At 33.0% G+C, this 20,244-nt stretch overlaps 2 protein-coding genes and 4 long non-coding RNA genes across 9 annotated transcripts in view; 2 read left to right on the plus strand and 4 right to left on the minus strand.

Moving 5' to 3' along the window:
• On the plus strand, positions 1-20,235 carry LOC145737083 (uncharacterized). 3 transcript variants are annotated; one of them, XR_014180216.1, is made up of 3 exons: positions 1-322; positions 381-609; positions 19,705-20,235. It is a non-coding gene; the product is annotated as an uncharacterized LOC145737083 (long non-coding RNA). The 3 variants fall into 3 exon arrangements; XR_014180215.1 differs by lacking the exon at positions 19,705-20,235 and adding an exon at positions 680-1,103; XR_014180217.1 differs by lacking the exon at positions 19,705-20,235 and adding an exon at positions 680-1,103 and having other exon boundaries at positions 381-605.
• The window catches only part of LOC145737208 (uncharacterized), a 183,429-nt gene that overhangs the window by 31,871 nt on the left and 131,314 nt on the right, over positions 1-20,244 (minus strand). The gene's annotated exons all lie outside the window — the stretch shown is intronic.
• Positions 2,672-3,653, minus strand: LOC145737081 (uncharacterized). 2 transcript variants are annotated; one of them, XR_014180212.1, is made up of 3 exons: positions 3,247-3,653; positions 2,994-3,077; positions 2,672-2,930 (listed from the first exon to the last, which is right to left on the minus strand). It is a non-coding gene; the product is annotated as an uncharacterized LOC145737081 (long non-coding RNA). The 2 variants fall into 2 exon arrangements; XR_014180213.1 differs by having other exon boundaries at positions 3,243-3,651.
• On the minus strand, positions 5,831-8,392 carry LOC145737282 (uncharacterized). Its single transcript, XM_081991916.1, has 3 exons — positions 8,373-8,392; positions 7,100-8,199; positions 5,831-7,009 (listed from the first exon to the last, which is right to left on the minus strand). The coding sequence occupies exons 1-3, from the start codon at positions 8,390-8,392 to the stop codon at positions 6,777-6,779; spliced, it is 1,353 nt and encodes a 450-aa protein (XP_081848042.1). The 3' UTR covers positions 5,831-6,776.
• Positions 8,392-9,965, minus strand: LOC145737173 (uncharacterized). Its single transcript, XM_081991756.1, has 4 exons — positions 9,429-9,965; positions 8,905-9,045; positions 8,658-8,844; positions 8,392-8,591 (listed from the first exon to the last, which is right to left on the minus strand). The coding sequence occupies exons 1-4, from the start codon at positions 9,600-9,602 to the stop codon at positions 8,410-8,412; spliced, it is 684 nt and encodes a 227-aa protein (XP_081847882.1). The 5' UTR covers positions 9,603-9,965; the 3' UTR covers positions 8,392-8,409.
• On the plus strand, positions 8,436-11,782 carry LOC145737174 (uncharacterized). The gene is made up of 3 exons (XR_014180302.1): positions 8,436-8,577; positions 8,635-8,873; positions 11,645-11,782. It is a non-coding gene; the product is annotated as an uncharacterized LOC145737174 (long non-coding RNA).

Genomic DNA, 20,244 nt, shown 5'->3' on the forward strand with positions numbered 1-20,244 from the left:
TATGAGGGAAACGCGCAAAACAGCGACTGGCCAGAAGGGCGACGGTTCGGAACCGACCCGAAGTCGCTTCGGGCGAGATCGCGACGTCATCCGAATGGCGTTCGGTAGGCCGCGGTTTTGTGGAATTTGTGGAATGCGGACAGCAGGTCATATTTAATAATGGCGGCTTTGTTTACATGTTGATTGGAAATTTACTCAAATTGTGATTGATTTTTATTACTGGACAGTTTTAGACTGGTAAATCAGAGTTAAATCGATTACTTATAGTTGGGCATGGTTATATTTATCATCAGCCGAGTTTTCCTGAGGAAAGTTGCAACAGGTAAGTGGAATGGTATTATGTAGGACTTATAATTTCAACATTTTCGTTTTTGTTTCAGAAAATCTTTGATAATCTGCCCACACAGCTCATATAGCCAATGTGCATGAAGTATACTGGAACTTTTATTAAGTAACACAATTATTATCAAAGACAGTATTTAATAAAAACCAAATGGAAACCGTTTTTGGAAACCGAGAGGCAAATACATTTGAAAAAACTGCATCCAGCTTCAGCATATACCTGTTGAGGTATAAATCTAGTTGATTTACACATTGTTTAAAATGTATGTAAGTATATGTTACCTAGTTAATACCTACTTCTCATATTCTCTGTGTATCATTTTTTTTTTGTTTCTAGATCCATGAATTGCTACATTTTATTGTAGTGTAGGTATACTGATGATTTTTTTGATTTGCATGCAGGTCACACCAATGCAGCACCAACTAAAGTTACATATGCTTTTATAGTTTGTATATTATAGTAGTGATTCTATATAAACTTGTCTGTGATAATATAACTTTTAATATCATATGGGAGTTAACAGTTAAATAAATCTATGAAATTTATAGTTTCCATTACACTAATTAGGTATAATGTATTATTAAATAGTATTTATACCTATAAGTATATGTGCTATTGTAAGTTGGTAGAAATGTCATTCTTTTATGTTAATACATTGTTTTAAGAGTTTAAAAGTTTAATTAGGCTATGTTTATGTCTAGGTTTGTTTGTGTTTGTTTTTACTGATTTATTAAAGAAAAATAAATTATCATTAAATTTATTTCGCTTTTGTATATTTTATTTTTTCTGAATTTTTCCTATGAGCATGAGCATATAATAAAATAATCATTGTTTTTGACCCTGTATAATTGTTAAACCTAGTAAAATGGTAACGAAATATGAATATCTTCAGAAAATTATGGACACACCATCAAATTTAAAAAATAGCACTCCTATTACTTTGACAGAGATTTGAGTGAAACTGACTGAAACAGACTTTTTCTCTGAGTTTTCATTGTTGGGAAATTAGACACCACATTCTACTTTATAGGGTTTCTCCATGTTTTTCTTATAAAATTGTGTAATTTTTTGACACAAGTTGTGCAATAAACAATGCCAGAATTATGTTACCATGTATATAGTAACTATAAGTATGTGTGTCATATCGACAATGCCTTTTTAGGTGCTTATTCTATGGTGGTCCTAAGTAACTATCATAATGGTCATACACATATATTAATGGTAAACTTAATAATAACATAAATAGTGTTTTTTATAGACATGGGGAAACAAGGAGAGGTTATAAACATTAGCAGCAGGATAGTTATGATACTTGCAAAAAGATAGTATTTTAATGATTTTATATAACAGACAATATGTAATAAATTTAGCAGGACTTGATAACAATGTGCATATGTTAACACTGTGTAATTATTACACTGTGTAACAAGCCTTTGTCTGTGGTGGCAAACAAAGTTTTGATTATTTTTCAAAAAATAATTATTTATTTATTTTTGCTGGTTGTTATATCCTATAAATGGATAAAACTGGCTATTTTAAAGACAATAAAAACCTTAAAAAAATTCTACATTAATTTGAATTTTTATGTTCAAAACAAAATGATCTATAACTATCTTTGAAAGTATAGGGATATTAAATGGTCTACAACTAGAGGTTTTTGCAAAACTTGCTTTAATTTAATTAATATGAGAAAAAAAAACTTTCCATATCACTACTAAATTAAATAAAATTGATGTATTTTACACATTTTCAAATAAGGAGAAAATAAAGGTAGATTATACAACAAACTCATATTAGTCCTGTTGTATGGTAATTTATTTACTACCTACATTGCTGTGAACTTTGAGCTGTGACAATAACTGTTAAGTTGGGTGTATACTTTTTACCTAAGATAAAAACAAAGTATTATTTAATAGTTAAAGTAAATCTGTATCTATCTAAGACTATAGGGATTGAATGAAACAAAAGCAGATTTTTCTTTGATTTGATGTATTGCGCAAAATTAATAAGGTATGCATAATCAGAGAGCGCATGAGCGCAATATTATTCATGTATTGTAAGTTCTAAGGTGTGATTTGCTCATCACCATCATTTTTACTAAGGCAGAAAAACGAAGAATTAGGTTATGTTGACAAAATAAGATGTTTTAGGTTAGGTTAGTCTTTGTACACATTTACACAACAAAAAACAGATTGTTTTTAAATTGGATGTCTAGCTTTTTGGGCCTAATCATTTTAGACTGAAATATATCAGAAATAATTTAATAAATAATTGGGGATTTGGAAATATTGGGACAAATTATATCGGAGAGAAATGATGACACCCGTCCAAATAAAAATAATATACAAACACATATTGATTTCAAGCTGCTTCTACACTTTTAAAGATTTGTCTAAATGTAATGGTGTATGTAAATTACAAATAACATAATAAAACCATAAGGAGTAACAGCTATAGTATAGATATCTAGCTGTATTATCTAAATAATACAGTTCAAACACTGGTTATTACACTTCATTGTTTAAAATGTTGCCTTAAAAATTGGTACCCTCTTCCAAAACATTCCACATTGGATTTCAGTAGTGCCCTGTTTGTAAACAATACAAAAATAAATAAGTATGTAATCACAATAAATTCTAGTAAAACTTACCATCCTAACATTAATGGTTGCTCTGGTTTATTCTTATTGTTGCAAAAGACCAAATCTTCAGAGCCTTTGGAGTAATCCTTTATCCTGTAAACATAATCAGTTCAATTTAAGGTAATACCTATTTATTTTCAAATGATTTAATATTATTATTCAACAACAAAATAATACACATCACTACTTGACGGCTTCCTAAATTAAGCCATTAAAAAGCCCATACCAGCTAAAACGAATTTCAAATAGTATACCTACCTACTTGTAATTGTTGAAGTCATAAACAAGCATCTCCAAAACTTTAAAATAGTCTGGGCTTTTTCTCGTCCACAACCTGAAAAATAATTACACCAACACGTAGACGAACACCACAGATAGTTTGAGGCCAGAAAATAGGTATATATTGCAGTATCTGTTATTGCAATATTAAAATACTCAAAGACAAGGTATTTCCAACCAAACAAAACAATATTTTAATTAATAATAATGTGAGGTTAGAATAGGAACGAAAACCGATGATGATCATTTGCCATTTCCCCCTCCACCAGTAAAACCGAAGATTGCCGAAGTCGCCCTTACGCTCATCCCGATCTCTCATGTCGCTGTTCTGACCGGTCGCTGTGTTGGCCGGTCGCCCTTTTGAGCCCATCTCAAATATGATTTGCTGTCCGCATTCCACAAAACCGCGGCCTGCCGAACGCCATTCGGATGACGTCGCGATCTCGCCCGAAGCGACTTCGGGACGGTTCCGAACCGTCGCCCTTCTGGCCGGGAAACGCGCAAAACGGGAAACGTGCAAACGGTCTAATCGTCAAGAGGTATAATCGAAATCGGGACTAAACCGAACGAGTTCGAGCGTTTTCGGAGCGTGTCGTAAGACTTCGTAAGCGAGACTCCATTTCGGGCGTTTGGTCTAATTGTCAAGAGGTTATTTCTTTCTCTAGTTGACAAAATTTTGATAAGCTGATCAGCTGGTGGAGTGGTGTGTAAACCTATGGTGTAAACACTGCAAACAGTGAATTGACGAATGTGTATATACCTATACTTAAAACAAATTCAAAGCAATGTACTAAAATAACTTTAGGTAGTAAAATGCTTCTATCATCTAGCTAGAGGGAGGTGCATAAAAAAAGTAATAATTTAGGTAAAGCCTAGTTTATAAAAGAAATTTTAACTTTAGCTGTAACTTTAGCATTAGTAATAAATTTAGTATTAACCCTAAAAAAAAAGGGTGTTTATAAAACCCTTAATTTAACCATACAGTTTTCTGAAAGGTAACCTAACTTTAATGTTATTTTTTTCAAGTTTTGCTGCCTAATTCCACATTACTGCACTAAATCAATAGCAAAAGGATATTCTTTGAATTTCTGTTTAGAAATTTCATATATAAAGCAAAAATTCAATCTTAAAAAGAAGTTTGAACATTGGAGATTTAACTTTAGTATTAGCTGTAAGAAAATTTAGAATTTTATGTAAAACCAAGGTCAGAAGTTACAGCTAAATTTACTGTTAAAGTTAAATTTTGTTTATGAACATCACAATTTAAAACCACTGCTTCTATTCTTAATGCTAATACTAAAGTTAAAACTAAAGTTAAATTTTGTTTTATAAACCAGGCTTAAGAAAGAGAAATCTTTGAATACAATCATAGCAACCAACGGAGTTCCCTTTTCTTAGAATCAGCAATGACATCCAAGAAATATGATGACCATTCTAAAATGAAGTGAAGGCGGTCGAAGTACCCTGGGTCATTACATATAGGTAAATAAGTGTTAAACAACATTTTCAAAGTACATCACATACCTCTCAGTAGCGTATTTGGTAGCTGTTCAGTGCTTGCTGGGCTACTTGGAAATTAAAACTTTATTGCAAAATAACCCTGTAAGGTGATTAAAGCAGTTTTGAGACCCATAAATACTTATGCAATTGAACTATCCTACACTCCTACACATGATGTTTAATTATTTTTTTAAATTAATACTATGTTCTATTTTCTATAAGATGTTTATTATATTTATGAGACATTTCTGAAATACTCAGTACAAACAAAATGATGTTTTGTTATGTAAACATTTTTTCATTATTAATTTATTTTAAATATTAGTTTTATTTTATATAGTTTTTTATTTTAATTATTTTAGTTATATGAAACAATAGAATATTATTTGTTATAAATGTTTTTCAGATACCTACAGTATGACATGAATATAGTTTAGACAATTAGAGTAATAGCCATCAAGATAATATATAGTGTGAGAAACCAAAATAATAATAGTTTTGACACCCTAACCGACAAAAATTATCTTCTTATTAATACCTATTAAACCTTTCTTAATGAAAGTTCGACATTTTTTTCTTTGTCATCTTGATAAAGTAAAAAACTGATGCTTTTTTGTTATACCTATACCTGTAACCTGTAAGTTTCAACAGTTCCATTCACCATAAAGACGCGATTTTTGATGCTTACTTTAATAATAAAGAAAGTAAAATCTAAAGTGTTAATTTAATTCAGTATCTTTTTATGCCTAACTGTAATTCTGTTTTTTAGTCAGTAAGTTGTATTAAATTATTTCGCATTGATTTGTTTGCAGGAAAAATGTTTTGTATGCATTATAAGCAAATAGACTCACAGCAAAAAATCATACTTTTTACTTTTAAAACTGAAAAAACTATTGCTAAAGCTGATTGAATAAAACACTCAGCTTTAATATCACTTTAATTAAATTTATTGACAATGGTACATATCTAAATTAAATAAGGAATTGTAGGAATTCTCTTTATATCTCAGTGGTGGATTATAAAAAAGTTTTGGTGAAAAACTAAATATAAAAACTGCGAACCTCTATAAGTCCGCTATTTTGTTATAGATAAGTTGGTTCCAAATATCATTTTTAAGTATCGTATCATAGGTACGCTGTTGGTCCGTCAGGATTTCAAATTTATTCATACAAAAACAGTAAAAAAGAAGCATTGCAGATCAACGATCCGCACAAGTACAAGTACCTTATGGAAAAAATGTTTTACACCTACCGTGATACTTACTGTTTCTTTGACAGTTTAGAGAATGGAAAAATAGGCTATTGCAGCTAGCTGAACGGATATGAAATAACGAACTTTGAAATATGAAATGGTGGTAGTTGAACTAAACCAATTTCAACTAATCTTGACTGAAAAGATGATTGTCATCTGTACTGATAGTTGGAATCAAAACATTAAATTTTGGCTTGTCGCTCTGACGTTTCTTAAAGTTCCAAAATACATATTTCTATGAAACTTTGGTATAATTTGAATTAGTCGTAGAAAAAATGGACTGCAAATTTTGGGTGGATTGTCCATATTTTAAGTATGTATTCATCCTCTTGTATGTTGCACAATATACTATTGAACGGATAAACAGGTCATTGTTGCTGATACGGTTGTTCGACAACCGCTTATACAGTGCAGGTAAAAAGTTTAAATTTTCGCATTTTTGTTTGTGTTTTACGACGAAAGGGCTCAAGTTAGAGATCTGAAAAAAATACAGAAAACTAGTCCGTGATAGGTACTACAACTTTCATTAATATGATTTTTCAATCAAATCAACCGTACAAGCGCAAAAAAATCAAAACCGTTTTCCCATGTTAATCTCCTATGTCCAGGGAGCTCTTGGACACCCTGGTATACCAGTTTGTCGAAGTGGTATGATGTAATTTGAACTTTGATAGTTGGTAACATTACAACTTTATAAGAAAGTCTCTCTCCTTATCATTGATTGATGCTTATGCATAAATTTTAAATTGTTTTTTTTTAAGTTTATCCTAAAAATATTGCTATAGGTGGTCGGTCTTGTTGAAAATGGTGTCGGCACACCGCGCAGCGTGGGACTAAATCATTCACAAGAATCTCCGCACAACTGGAACAAAGCGTATGGCCACACTCGAGCACATATTGAATCTGGTTAACATAGCACACTTTGCATTTAATCAAATCAGGCATTGTGTCTTCATTAAATTGAGTGGCAGGGAGCGGTGGTATCCATCGATCGGCTGCAGAAAAAAAAAAACAATTCACCTTCTTGAACATGAAATAATGATACAATATGATAAAAATCCATAAAAATATAGAAAAATTCATACCTTCTTCGTGTGCCAGTTCATCAAAAAATTGGTCGATATGTGGGAACTCATATTGACGTTGGAGACGGCGTGGAGCAGGAGAGGGTGGGTCAGCAGTAGGTGAATGAGGCACATTTGGCAACGGAAGCGGAGGAGACCTTGAGGGTGGTTGGTCATTTTGGGGTTGCGGAGGAGGTGAAGGTGTGTCATGTATTATAAGAGGCGAATTTAGTTGAGGTAGAGGTGAATGGGATATGGATTGCTGGTTATCGTCATTGAGGTCTGTCGGTTGAGGAGATGATGATGGATTAGATACATCGTAGAGGGAAGTAGGAAAATTCACTTCGGATAGTGGCGAAGGAGACCTTCGTGGTGAACTGAGAGGCGACTGATTATTAAAAGTAGAAACTGGAAAGAAGGCGACGTTTTGACTAGGAGAAGAAGAAAGATGTTCGCAGACCATAGTTGAAGGGCGTGTTGGAGGGAAAAAAGCAAGCGGACGGGGAGCGTTGTATCTTGAAGGTGTAATTTCAGAAGGATTGTTTTGCAGTGAGTCAGGTGGAGCTCTGGAAATTGTGGCTGAAGGCCGTCTGCGAGGAAGGAAAGTAAGAGGTGGCGGGTCAACAGTACGAGTATGGGGTGGGGGTGGTGAGTCGAATGGAGGGGTGGAAATTGTGGCTGAAGGCCGTCTGCGAGGAAGGAAAGTAAGAGGTGGCGGGTCAACAGTACGAGTATGGGGTGGGGGTGGTGAGTCGAATGGAGGGGTGGAAATTGTGGCTGAAGGCCGTCTGCGAGGAAGGAAAGTAAGAGGTGGCGGGTCAACAGTACGAGTATGGGGTGGGGGTGGTGAGTCGAATGGAGGGGTGGAAATTGTGGCTGAAGGCCGTCTGCGAGGAAGAAAAGTAAGAGGTGGTGGGTCAACAGTAGAAGTAGGAGCTGGGGGTGGTGTATCGGGTGGAAGGTTTTGAAATACATTTAATGGAAATGGTTCAGCAGGTTCATCATCAGGCTCAAAATGTTCGGCTAAAACTGGGTTCAATTCGGGCTGTTCCTCGATAGCGTCATTTCTATTAAATCTATGCAATTGGTCGTCCAAATTTTCAAGGAAATGCACTGCTTGTCTGTAATGAACAAATGTTTGTATGATGCTTTTGAAAAAAAAATCAATCTTTATTGTATAAACAGTATAGTCAAATAACTTTTGAATTGCCCTAATGATCAAAAATCATTTTTCAACACTATTTTCTAAAAAGAGTGATATATATAATTTATATAAAGTTGAATATTTTTTGACTTGACCTGTGCTTGTGACATTTGGCGTGGCAACCAGTTTATTTGACAACTTGCCTTAAAAAGTCTAAAGTTGTAAACCGGCCTTCCGTCAGTTTATTCCATGCTTGCTTCAAGCGAGCATCGAAAAGTACGGTGGACTTTGCAACTCGGAAAACTTTTCCATGCTGCTCCAACTGCCTAAACTCCACCTCCGCAGTATTTTGAAGGTTAATGATGGTTTCTAAAAGAAAGTGATGCGTTATTTTTTAACTTCTAACTTCTAGGCCGTAGGTTTTAAGTATATTACCTAGCAAATCCCAAATTCCTGGATGCCTTACAAGTTTACTGTTTAACCTGCGATGATACGCCTCCATAATATTATTTGTTCGGTGTTGCTGTTGAAATACACTAAAATGCACCGGTGTGACTCTATTTATCCAATGTCTTCTAACGTAGGCATGTAGATTTGCGAATATTTCGTACAAGTCGTTGTCCTTCAAATCAAAATCAAATTAATTAAGCGGTAAGTAATAGTATTAACTTGATAAGTAAACCTGCAGGGAATTGAATGCCTCTAGTACTCTGTCGGGAGGGAGAAGAGCCAAAGCATAGTACTTTCGTAAATGTGCCCGACCGTTAGGGTTTGACTGAATTTGCCTCATTACTCCTACATCTTTTGCTTTTCGCATTACGGCCTTGAAAAAAAATTAGTCTTTGAGAAAGTATACGGAAAAACTTCCATAGAGTTCACTGTTATATAGGAAGTCCAATAAAAACATGATCAGAAGGCTACTATGATATTATGGTATACAGGGTGTTTACAGAATACATTTATGTTAACTTTACCTTTCATCGCTGAAAGATTTCCTTTTTAATATCAGGTTCTTATTCGAGACTTTAGTAGTACTGCAATAACTTTCATAAAAATCAGCGTTACAAAAAATAGAATTTATTCAAGATTTTTCAATTCAATTACCTTTTGGATGTCATAATACCTTTTCGATCATGTGATGGACACACTGGGCACTCTATATATCCAGAATTCATTTCGTATCTACTTAATTATTAACGGTCATACCTGACAATAGTGAAAAAAGCATCCTTTAAGTAAAGCTTCGGGAAAGGTGTGCTTTAAAGACTCGATGAGGGCAACTTCATAATCAGTAACTATTGTTCCCTTCACAAAGTTTGGAAAAGACCGCAAAATATGTAAGAAAACAGCATCGTACAATGCCCTGCTTCGCCTTTCCATAAAGACATGGACCAAAGGAAAACCCTATTTTAAGTAAATAGTTGTTATACAAACATTACAAGCCAATTAAGTACCTACTAAATAACATTTTTTTAAATAAATAAAATTGGAAACCAACGCTGATTTTGTAGATAAGCTTTTAGACAGTCTTTAATACAATTTTTTACGCACAAATTTCTTTACAATGCTTTTTTACACCTATGTTTCCATAGAGAAAAACAAAGAGTTTACGTCTTAGAGCTTTAGATGTTAGAAACCTTGCTGATTTCCTAACTTCAATTCGAAGGACCACTCAGAGAAGGAGCTCTGAGACGCTACGTGTTAGCAAAAATTTAATGATTCGTGAAAAAACGTGAATAAACAAAAATAAAAATTGCAAGTTGAAACAAAACTAAAATACTTATATTAATGTGAAACGTGAGTGACAATCGTGACATAACATATTCAAAAACTACAGTGGTTCGTCTCGATTTGCATACGTTTTGTAAAAATTCACGTGGTTTGAGTCATCACTTTTAACGTGCTTTTAGCGATTCGCGATGTGGCCACTGTGCGTCCGAACAATTTTTACAACCCGTTTTTTAGAATAAGACAAGAACAACAACAAAAGCTTTTGTATAGAAAATTGTGAAATTTGTGCGTAAATCGTGGTGCGTACCGCGAAGGGAAAGAAAAGCGACACCCTTCACCAAATAAAAGGCTAAGCTTTGGCCACGGGCGCAATCTTTTTTCCGCCCTTAAGCCGTAATGACGCAATAATTCAATAAACAAGTACATCGTACATCGTGACAAATAAAGAAGCAAATGTCACAAACATATATACAAATGATCTATTTGTCTGTTACATTGCTGCGTCTACACGGCGTTGTTTAATTGTTGTTATATCTAAATAAGTTTATTATAACAAAAAAAAAAAAAAACGTAAACTTAACCCAATACGTTAACAAGTATGATTACTTTAGCAGAACAGCTATGATAAAACCAAATAGGCAAACAAATTCATTTCCAATTTAAATTTTAACGTGTTTCTTATACATAAGTTATATTAATTATGATTTCGTTATATGAGAGATTAGAATGTTATTAGGAAAATAATGAGGAGAACAAACAAACTGATTAAATTACATTGCAACCAAAACATGAAACCAACCAAAACCATTACAAATATGAATAATAGGTACTTACTCTTTAAAAGATATTATTCTGGAGATATTTAACTACTCATCAGAGAAGCGAAGCCTCATGGATTTAATTGACCTTCAAGAAATTTTTAATGTAAAAAAATGTTTTAAAGTACAACAATCGATGTTGTTTTTTTAATTATTTATTGTTTTTAAATTTATCGTAATAGCAATAGTATTAAGCAAAAATTGTTAGTTAATTCTTCAAAATCTTCCTCCGACTGATCATTGTTATAATGAACTCCCAGCAGTAAGAAAAACATAACTTCTAGAAACCCTCTAATTCTATTATGGCAGATTAGTGCAATAGATTTAAGCTCCATAAATAAAGAAATATTTTTTTTTTAGAAATCTCAACATGAAAACCTCTTCTTCTTCAAGACAGAGCTTTACCAATTATTATAGAACAACTTCCTTTTTTCCATGATCACATCCTTCTAATTTTAATTATTATCACAATCCTTGTAGGACAAATATTAATTTCAATATTATTACTACAAGTAAAGTATTTTACTACATGAGAAAAAAGTTCTTCTTAAAAAAGTGCTGTTGAATTTAAACATTTTTGCAAGTGTATTTTAATTTTTGCTTTTTAAATTACTGTTAAATTTTATAACGACCAGTAATCATTATTATTATGGTGAATACCCTTCATTAAAAAAACTTACATGGTCCATGCAAGTTCCAAATACTGTTAACAGTTGGTTGAAACCTGGTTTTCTCGGTACCACCTTGAAAGTCCCATCTACGAATGTGTGCTGGGAATCTGTGAAGTTTGTGATGAAGTCGATGCTTCCAAATATGAGAGCATGGCTGCCATCTGCTTCCACAGATCCAGAATAAAACTGACCACTATTGCAGGTACTAAATCTAGGCCAATCACCGGAAGACAACAAGTTTCCTAAATCTGTTAGTGACCTGGGAATGTTCGGAGTAGATGATTGTCGCCACCTCAACATTGATCTCCGAACAGAAATGAAAGGAACTTGAACTGCAGCAGCAACGTCTCTGGGTTGAAAAAAGAATGCAAAATAATATAATAGCAAATTGTTATAATACATATAACAATTGGAAGTATAAAAGGAGCATTTAATAGAAACTGAAAACAAAAATGGCTTCTACAATTTTTTTTTTGTATACTATATTTAAAAGAATATAATTGCTGTAGAATCGAACATTTAAGGGTGTTACCTCATAGCCATTCTCTCATAAATATTTTTGAGAGTTCCTCTTTCAGAAGCACAAGCCCTACTTAGTTCCTCCTTGAAATTTGCTGCAATGACTGCATTGTCCCTTCTGGCATGATTGTGGTGTGGATTCAGAACGTGAAACTGTGCAATATTCACGAGCATTTTTCCGGAAGCCCTGCACTCTGTCGTTCGGTATGAAGAGCAAACGAAGTAACTGAAACGTAATAATACTCGTAGAGGATGACAATTCGCAGTGATTGGATTATTAAATACTACATTACCTTTTAACATATGGCCATTGGCTGCATTTATAAGAAATATTTGAAAAGAGTAAAGCAAAAAATTATAGCAAATAAAAATAAAAAATAGGTATCTAGAGCGTTCCATGTAAGAACGTACTTTTATGTTATAATTAAAAAACACAAGACTCTAAATAAACAAACTGGGTCACTGAATTTTACGGAAAAATCTAAAAGAAAACGTTTGAGCTTCTAGAAATGTGTAAAGATACCGAAGATACGGAAGGGCCTAAAATTTGGTGTTTTTCAAATTCATTCTGTATCTTAAGAACCAACAGTACTATGAAGATTTTGCTTGACCCATGTTCAATTTCATGAAAGAGTACCCACACTGTTTTGAATAAACCGCCATCCTCTGTATCTTTAAAATAATAGGAGAACCACCGAAAAGTGAAAGGGTTGGTAATTATAAAGATTTGAAGAAGACCCTTTTCAAAATTATTATTGGTCGTAGAAAATTAAGTTTTATTTACTTACTTTAAAGTTTTCATGAAATACGAGCAAAAATTCAGTACATCTGCGAAATACCCGATAATCAAAAATATGATATCCTTTTTAAATGGGACGGCCTGTATATAATTAATATTCTGTCGCGCATTATTACGATTTGGTTGTCCTTGTAACGGCTTTTTTGAATAAGAGGAACCCAGGTTTCCGTTGGAAACCAGACTGTTGGCGCGAGCTGGGTAACAAAAAGGACGCTCGTTTTGAAATTGTAAGAATTTATTTACACAAGGAATACATTGAACATTTGAACTTTCTCAAAGTCAGTCGTCAAGAGGTTGGTCAGTAGGCCAGTCTGAAGGCAAAAGTTCTCGAATTGAGATTCGGGGTAAGACTTATAATTCATGATAAAACAGGACGTAGTTTGTCAGTTTTTCAGTTTTTGTTGCTGCGTTCTGCCATTTTATTGTAAAGTTTAAACAACCGCTTTGCCGCGCTTTGAATAAATTTTATAGCCCGTTTTTACGCGCAGTTGTATGGAGCTTGCGTACCAGACACCGAGTGATACCGGTGTTGCCGGTTGAAACGTGAAACGCATAACCTAGTATGCTTTTACATGTGTTTTTGTCAGGGACGCGTCTTTAAACGTTTGAATTTTCACAGTGGCAACCGTGGTTAGTCTTTCGAGAGATTTTTATAGAAATTCAAGGTTGTCTGGCTATTTTATGCTGCGCAATTTAAATGCGAGAATAACTGATTTCGTTTATGTATAAGGTAATATACAACAATTCTAAGGGCCGGTACTTTCACATCAGAATAACTTTTTTATTCTATGGAAACTGTGAAATCAGACCCTACTATTCGAAAATATACTTATTAAACAATACTTATTAATACCCTAGCGTAGTTAGAACATCTTTCTTTTCTCAATAGTGTAGGTAAAGAAGTTACCTAGATAGCTGAAACTAGAACCCTATTTCAAAGTACTTACCAAATTCCATTAAAAATTCTGCGGAGTTTGTAGAAGTACCCGTCATGGCTAAAAGTTTTTCGTATGCGTACGTCTACGCGGTTTGGTTCCATATTGTTTAGAAGTGAAAGACTTTCTATACATATGAAAAAAAAGATTTAGGGACATCAAATTAACTCAATACCTTTCAAAAGTACTAAAAATGATACTTACAAATAAACCGTTGTTAATTCGTACAGTTTTTCAAAAACACCAAATAACTAAATTTTACAAAAAACACTTAACAAAAAACAAAATTTTTCACTACACTAGTTCACTACCTAAAAATCCGTCGAAAAAGAGCTAACACCGTATATCCCAAATCACAAGAGTCCAAGACACAAATGCGTCCGATGCGTCGCCAAATAGGTGGTTTTAGTAATTAATTAACGTAAATGATCATAAAGTTTCCCGTCGGTATAAGTAAAAGACTTTTTCCCTTTAGCGGCGCGGGGCTGGGGTCCGCAAGTATTTTACGACTTGTTTTTATTTACATGTGTTTTAAATTGAATCAAATCATTTATTTGACACAAACACACACCGCGCTTTCGTATACTGTTGAATAAGATCGATAAAATGAAAATAAATATTGGAGATAATTGAAACATTATATAACTCACCTATTTTTATTATATTAACAAGAGATAAAATTATTATAATTACAATTTAACAATAATTACAATACAAAAAATACAAAACATTCGTGCTGTAATTCTAACATACAGTGCGTTTTTTTTAACGCGCAACATAGGATTTCACGTGTTAAATTTTTAAGCCCATGTTAGACCATGTTATTTTGGAACTACAAATATAAAACTTGACGGGTGGCTATTTCGTACCCTGAAGCTTACGTAAATTTACCAATTCGGCCTAAAAAGTGTTAAAAAACTTGCAAAAAATCATCTTTTTTCGAAAAGGTTTTATCGTTTCATACTCCCTGTATGCATTGTTGTTCTTCGTTGTTTTTGATACTGGCACGGCAGGTAGCAGGTAAAATTTGGCGTAGAAAGTAAAACAGGGTGATCATTAACTTTATATCAAGAAAGTTAAGAACAAAAGAAGTATTTTTATAAGTGAATTGTTCAAAGTGACCTCCATTTGAAGCCAAACAGTATATTCCAAACAATCATAAAATGCCCTTTTGACGTTCAAAAGATGTCGGGTCGTGATGCAGTCAAAATAAGTCACTTTACCTGCTACCTGCCCTGCCAGTATCAAAAACAACAAGGAACAACAATGCATACAGGGAGTATGAAAGGATAAAATCTTTTCGAAAAAAAATGATTTTTTTGCAGTTTTAAATCACTTTTTAGACCAAATTGGTAGACTTACTTAAGCTTCAGGGTACTAAAGACACACCCGTCAAGTTTTATACTTGTAGTTCCAAAATAACATGGTCTAACATGGGCTTAAAAGTTTAACACGTAAAATCCTATGTTGCGCGTTAAAAAAAACGCACTGTATATTATGATGCCACTCGTGATCTATTTTTTCGAAATACAAGCGGTCAAAGTAATTTGTTTAAAATGTCTTTTGTAAATAACTCACAAACCGCAAAAAAAAGCGCACAGTTTTAAGATCGGCCAAATACTAACTGTTCTAATGCTGGAGAAAATTGATTTCGGTTCCAATTATTGGTTTATCAAAGTAAATTAGATGGAGATCATCGCATTGTTTATACGGTTTTAAGTATAAATTCCGATCCGTCTAGAATATCATCAACAATAGCAAACACATCGAGTAGCTACTGAAAGTATTACTTTTAATACTAATAATAATTCAACTGAGGTGTATAATGTAACACTTGCCTTAAGTCTCAACAAGCAATAAAACAGATGCCATTTGTTCTTAAAACTGTAATATCACCATAAATCATTATTTTAAGAACAACACTAACAATTAGATAACATGTTTTTGTAAATTTTTTTATTACATTATTATTTTTTTCTTTAAAAGTATAATTTCTGCGATTAGTACAAATATGATATTAATATGTGAATATAGGTATATTCTTCTATTAAATTTTTTTTTCTAAATTATATGAGTTGCAAAATCCAGGACTTTACACTTGGTCGTAGGTAAAGTATAGTACGTCACACGAGCTCTAAGACATTTCACGCACTCATATATGGAATTACACACTGCGTGTAAAATGCTTCTTACAGCACTAGTTACGTAATATACTATTTTCCACGGCTGTTTATTAATGTGCTTATTATTCAGGGTATAGTTGGATTTTTACCTTTTGAGAATGACGTCATGTTTTTACATTTTTGTTTATCGCATATCAAACATATGAAATAATAGTATATTATTCAACGAGCTTTTTATGATAGCCATTAATCCCTAAGGGGGATGTTAAAAAACGAGGAAAATACTATACTTTGTCCACGACCACTGTCCATTACCACTAATGCCAAGTGCAGGCAAATTAGAAGTTGATACTCTTTTATGTAGATACTGTTTCTTTCTCATGCTAGTTGATTTAACATAATAAAATAAATTTTCTTGTTGATACAAATATTTTTTATTAACAACAGTGGAACAGCAAAGTCACTAAATCATATTCATTATGTAATTTTGACCTAATAAATATGATTTAGTGTACTAACCTAAATTAAGTTATACTAATATATAATTAACAATTTCTAACTAGTACCTACATTAAGGACATACTAAAAAAGGTTTGTCGGGATACATTTTAATTTATAAACAGAAAATTACTTAGAATTATTGATTGTTACATTAACATTGGAGCAATTATTGAAGTTTATAGTAGGTATCGGGTTAATATCGAAATTATGTGTGGAAACAGTAGAAATATTTAGAATATTCTCATTTAAAGGGTAACATTTTGACTATAATCTAGTTTCAAGACTGACAGCTCGTATTACTGATATTTGTCATTGATTGTTGTTGGATGCATGGTGGATACACTCAAAATTAAGTGTTATTGCTATAGCACAATTTACTTTAAATCCCGCAGGAATTAAAATAATTTTTTGTCCTCAGTGATTAAAAGTGTCCCTTTTATCCCTAAAATAAGGGATTAGAAATGGACTTTTAATTTGTAAAGTGCATAAATAGTATATTTCATTACCAGTACAGAAATGAGGATTTTTCCGTGCGCGCGTGACAAATTCTCGTGTGAGGCGCAGCCGAACACGGGAAGTCATGCAAGAACGGAAAATCCATTTCTGGACGAGTAATGAACGATATTTTTTATTATACTTAGGTACCTGAAATCACCATAAACAAAAATTATCGCAAAAAATTATTAAGAAAATCGGGAATATTTATTTTTATTTTTAAAACAGTAAAAATGTAAGTACATACAATTCAAATTAACAAAAAAAATACAAGTAGGTAATTCTAAGAAAATTAATTTTGGACAGAACCGTTATTATTAATAGTAATATTTATTGTACAATTCGTATTATTGTTGAAGCTCAATCCCTTTTGCATTTCTTTTTGTTGAACTAAAGACTCTGCTAAAGATGTTGAAGCGGAGTGTTCGTGTGTGCTTTGGTTCTCTTGATTGACTGTTACAGATGTTGTAGTTTCCAAGTTACAAGGGCTAAACAACTTCCGTAATACTTCAATTTTTCTTTGTATGGACTCTTCTATATATCCTTCTGCTACATTGGAAGAAAGCCATCCTCCGTGTCTTTTCAAAGTGAGCAAATCACCGCCGTTTTCCACCAACATGGTTGCCGAAGAGCGCCTTAGCCCATGTCCGGTATATTCTTCGGGATTTTTTAGTTTTAGGTATTTTGCAACAAGTTTTGGAATACCACTGATAGTATGGCACCCAACATGTTGAGCGTAACATCTTTGGTTTCGGTATGCAACAAATAATCTTCTACTCTCCATATGTTTAGGGCGGAGATCTGCGTATTTACGGTAAATTGTACAGGGATCGAATTTGCAATTTTCATTGGTAATGGTAAAACTTCTTGACCTGTGAGTTTTTCCATCTCGTAAGAACACGACAAGGAAACGCCCATTATCTTCCACATCATCTAAACTCAAACGTATTAAATCATCTCTGCGGCATGCACGGAAGATGCCAAACACTAAAATTACTTTTGCTAGTAGATATTCTCCATCTGAAGCTTCACATAAAAATTTGGTTACTTGTTCTGCTGTAAGAATCTTGGATTTCTTTGGTATATATCCTACAGCTTGTCGTTTCAAAAAAGCAATCGTTTTTGGATATTGATGGTGAGTATTTTCTTTTATTGCCAAACAACTCTTTAACATAGAGAATCGACTCCATAAAGTGGAGGATTTCATAGTATTGGCTTTTTCAGAAAAATATACTAAAAGAATATCGTCACTCACAATTTTGATTCGTTTCTGAGTCCGCCATTCGGTAAAACTGTTATATTCTTGTTCATATCTCAACCTGGATTTCACTGGTAATAAATCTGCACTCACTTCTGCCGCTCGTTGTAAGATATTTTCGGGAATATCCCGATTTTCTTCACAATCTGAATTCATTTTTGCAAAATGTAATAAATACATAAATACTTAATTTTCACTGACAGAAAATAAAATTTGTAATTAATAAACAAATCGTTGTTATAGACACATTACTCGTTTCTTTTTTTTCTTCGGGTTGCCATAGGATATCTAGTATCATGGATATCTATGTTTATTATTAAGCGCACGGAAAGAGGGATCGGGAAAAAAATTCCGTGCGCTGTTCCGAAAATGTCATATTTACTGTATTTTATAAACAGTTGAAAATGTAGTATTTTCTGTTAAGTATAATAAAAAAATATTTACGAAAAACTAAAACTAAATTGCACTTTGGACACTTTATGACTCAGAACATGTGGCAGCATTTTTTCCGCACATTGTAGGTACACCCTGTATAACTTTACACTCCAAATATTTTTATTGATGTGTTGTAATGCGCATACCTATAATCAATGAATATACAAACTAAAAATTTACTTGTTTGAATGGAATATGTATGTTTGGATTGATATTCAGTAATCCCGACTTTTTGCTAAATCAGACCAACTCAGTGCATTTAATTGTCCTGATTATAGACGCACTGTATGATATTTCAGCTATGTAAAATTATACTTAATTCAAAGCTTTCGTGGTACGTACGATTTTCATAAAATGAGTTGTATATTTCTATGTTTTTGGCGTTTGAACATGTCCCATAGAAACCCCTATAAATATGAATATTTTGTTTCCTAAAATAAACCAAATAATTTCCCCTCGGAACTGGCAGCGCACTCTGTCGACACATCGCAAGACTATTTACACCAGATTGCGATTATGCCGTGTGACGAGTGTGTGAACTGACGAGTGTACCCGACGTCGATTATACCACACGACGAGTGTGCCCGATGTCGATTATACCAGTTGACGAGTGTGCCCAATGACGCCGTCCCCGCAAAACAGCGACCGGCAGCGGGTCATATTTAATAATGGCGGCTTTGTTTACATGTTGATTGGAAATTTACTCAAATTGTGATTGATTTTTATTACTGGACAGTTTTAGACTGGTAAATCAGAGTTAAAAATCGATTACTTATAGTTGGGCATGTTTATATTTATCATCAGCCGAGTTTTCCTGAGGAAAGTTGCAACAGGTAAGTGGAATGGTATTATGTAGGACTTAAAATTTCAACATTTTCGTTTTTATTTCAGAAAATCTTTGATAATCTGCCCGCACAGCTCATATAGCCAATGTGCATGAAGTATACTGGAACTTTTATTAAGTAACACAATGGTTATCAAAGACAGTATTTAATAAAAACCAAATGGAAACCGTATTTGGAAACCGTCAGGCAAATACCTACATTTGAAAAAACTGCATCCAGCTTCAGCATATACCTGTTGAGGTATAAATCTAGTTGATTTACACATTATTTAATATGTATGTAAGTATAGGTATGTTACCTAGTTAATACCTACTTCTCATATTCTCTGTGTATAATTTTTTTTTGTTTCTAGATCCATGAATTGCTACATTTTATTGTAGTGTAAACTGATGATTTTTTTGATTTGCATGCAGGTCACACCAATGCAGTACCAACTAAAGTTACATATGCTTTTATAGTTTGTATATTATAGTAGTGATTCTAAAACTGTGATAATATAACTTGTAATATCATATGGGAGAGTTAACAGTTAAATAAATCTATGAAATTTATAGTTTCCATTACACTAATTAGGTATAATGTATTATTAAATAGTATTTATACCTATAAGTATATGTGCTATTGTAAGTTGGTAGAAATGTTATTCTTTTATGTTAATACATTGTTTTAAGAGTTTAAAAGTTTAATTAGGCTATGTCTATGTCTATTTTATGTTTATTTTTACTAATTTATTAAAGAAAAATAAATTATTATTAAATTTATTTCGCTTTTGTATATTTTATTTTTTCTCAATTTTTTCTATGAGCATGAGGATATAATAAAATAATCATTGTTTTTGACAGTGTATAATTGTTAAACCTAGTAAAATGGTAATGAAATATGAATATCTTCA

The sequence above is a fragment of the Ips typographus genome, linkage group LG13 (assembly GCF_016097725.1).
Source record: "Ips typographus isolate SLU linkage group LG13, UJ_Ityp_2.0, whole genome shotgun sequence".
In the NCBI taxonomy this organism is placed as follows: Eukaryota; Metazoa; Arthropoda; class Insecta; order Coleoptera; family Curculionidae; genus Ips; species Ips typographus.

What these genes read in the sequence shown, in the direction of transcription:
- LOC145737173 (XM_081991756.1), bottom strand. Translation starts at nt 9,602, where the DNA reads ATGGAAAGGCGAAGCAGGGCATTGTACGATGCTGTTTTCTTACATATT. An exon ending in AGGCATTCAATTCCCTGCAG is followed by an intron (nt 8,845 to 8,904) that starts GTTTACTTATCA and finishes TTTGATTTGAAG; the next exon opens with GACAACGACTTGTACGAAAT. An exon ending in AGGAATTTGGGATTTGCTAG is followed by an intron (nt 8,592 to 8,657) that starts GTAATATACTTA and finishes ACTTTCTTTTAG; the next exon opens with AAACCATCATTAACCTTCAA.
- LOC145737282 (XM_081991916.1), bottom strand. Translation starts at nt 8,392, where the DNA reads ATGTCACAAGCACAGGTCAA. An exon ending in ATGTCACAAGCACAGGTCAA is followed by an intron (nt 8,200 to 8,372) that starts GTCAAAAAATAT and finishes TGTTCATTACAG; the next exon opens with ACAAGCAGTGCATTTCCTTG. An exon ending in TGAACTGGCACACGAAGAAG is followed by an intron (nt 7,010 to 7,099) that starts GTATGAATTTTT and finishes TTTTTTCTGCAG; the next exon opens with CCGATCGATGGATACCACCG.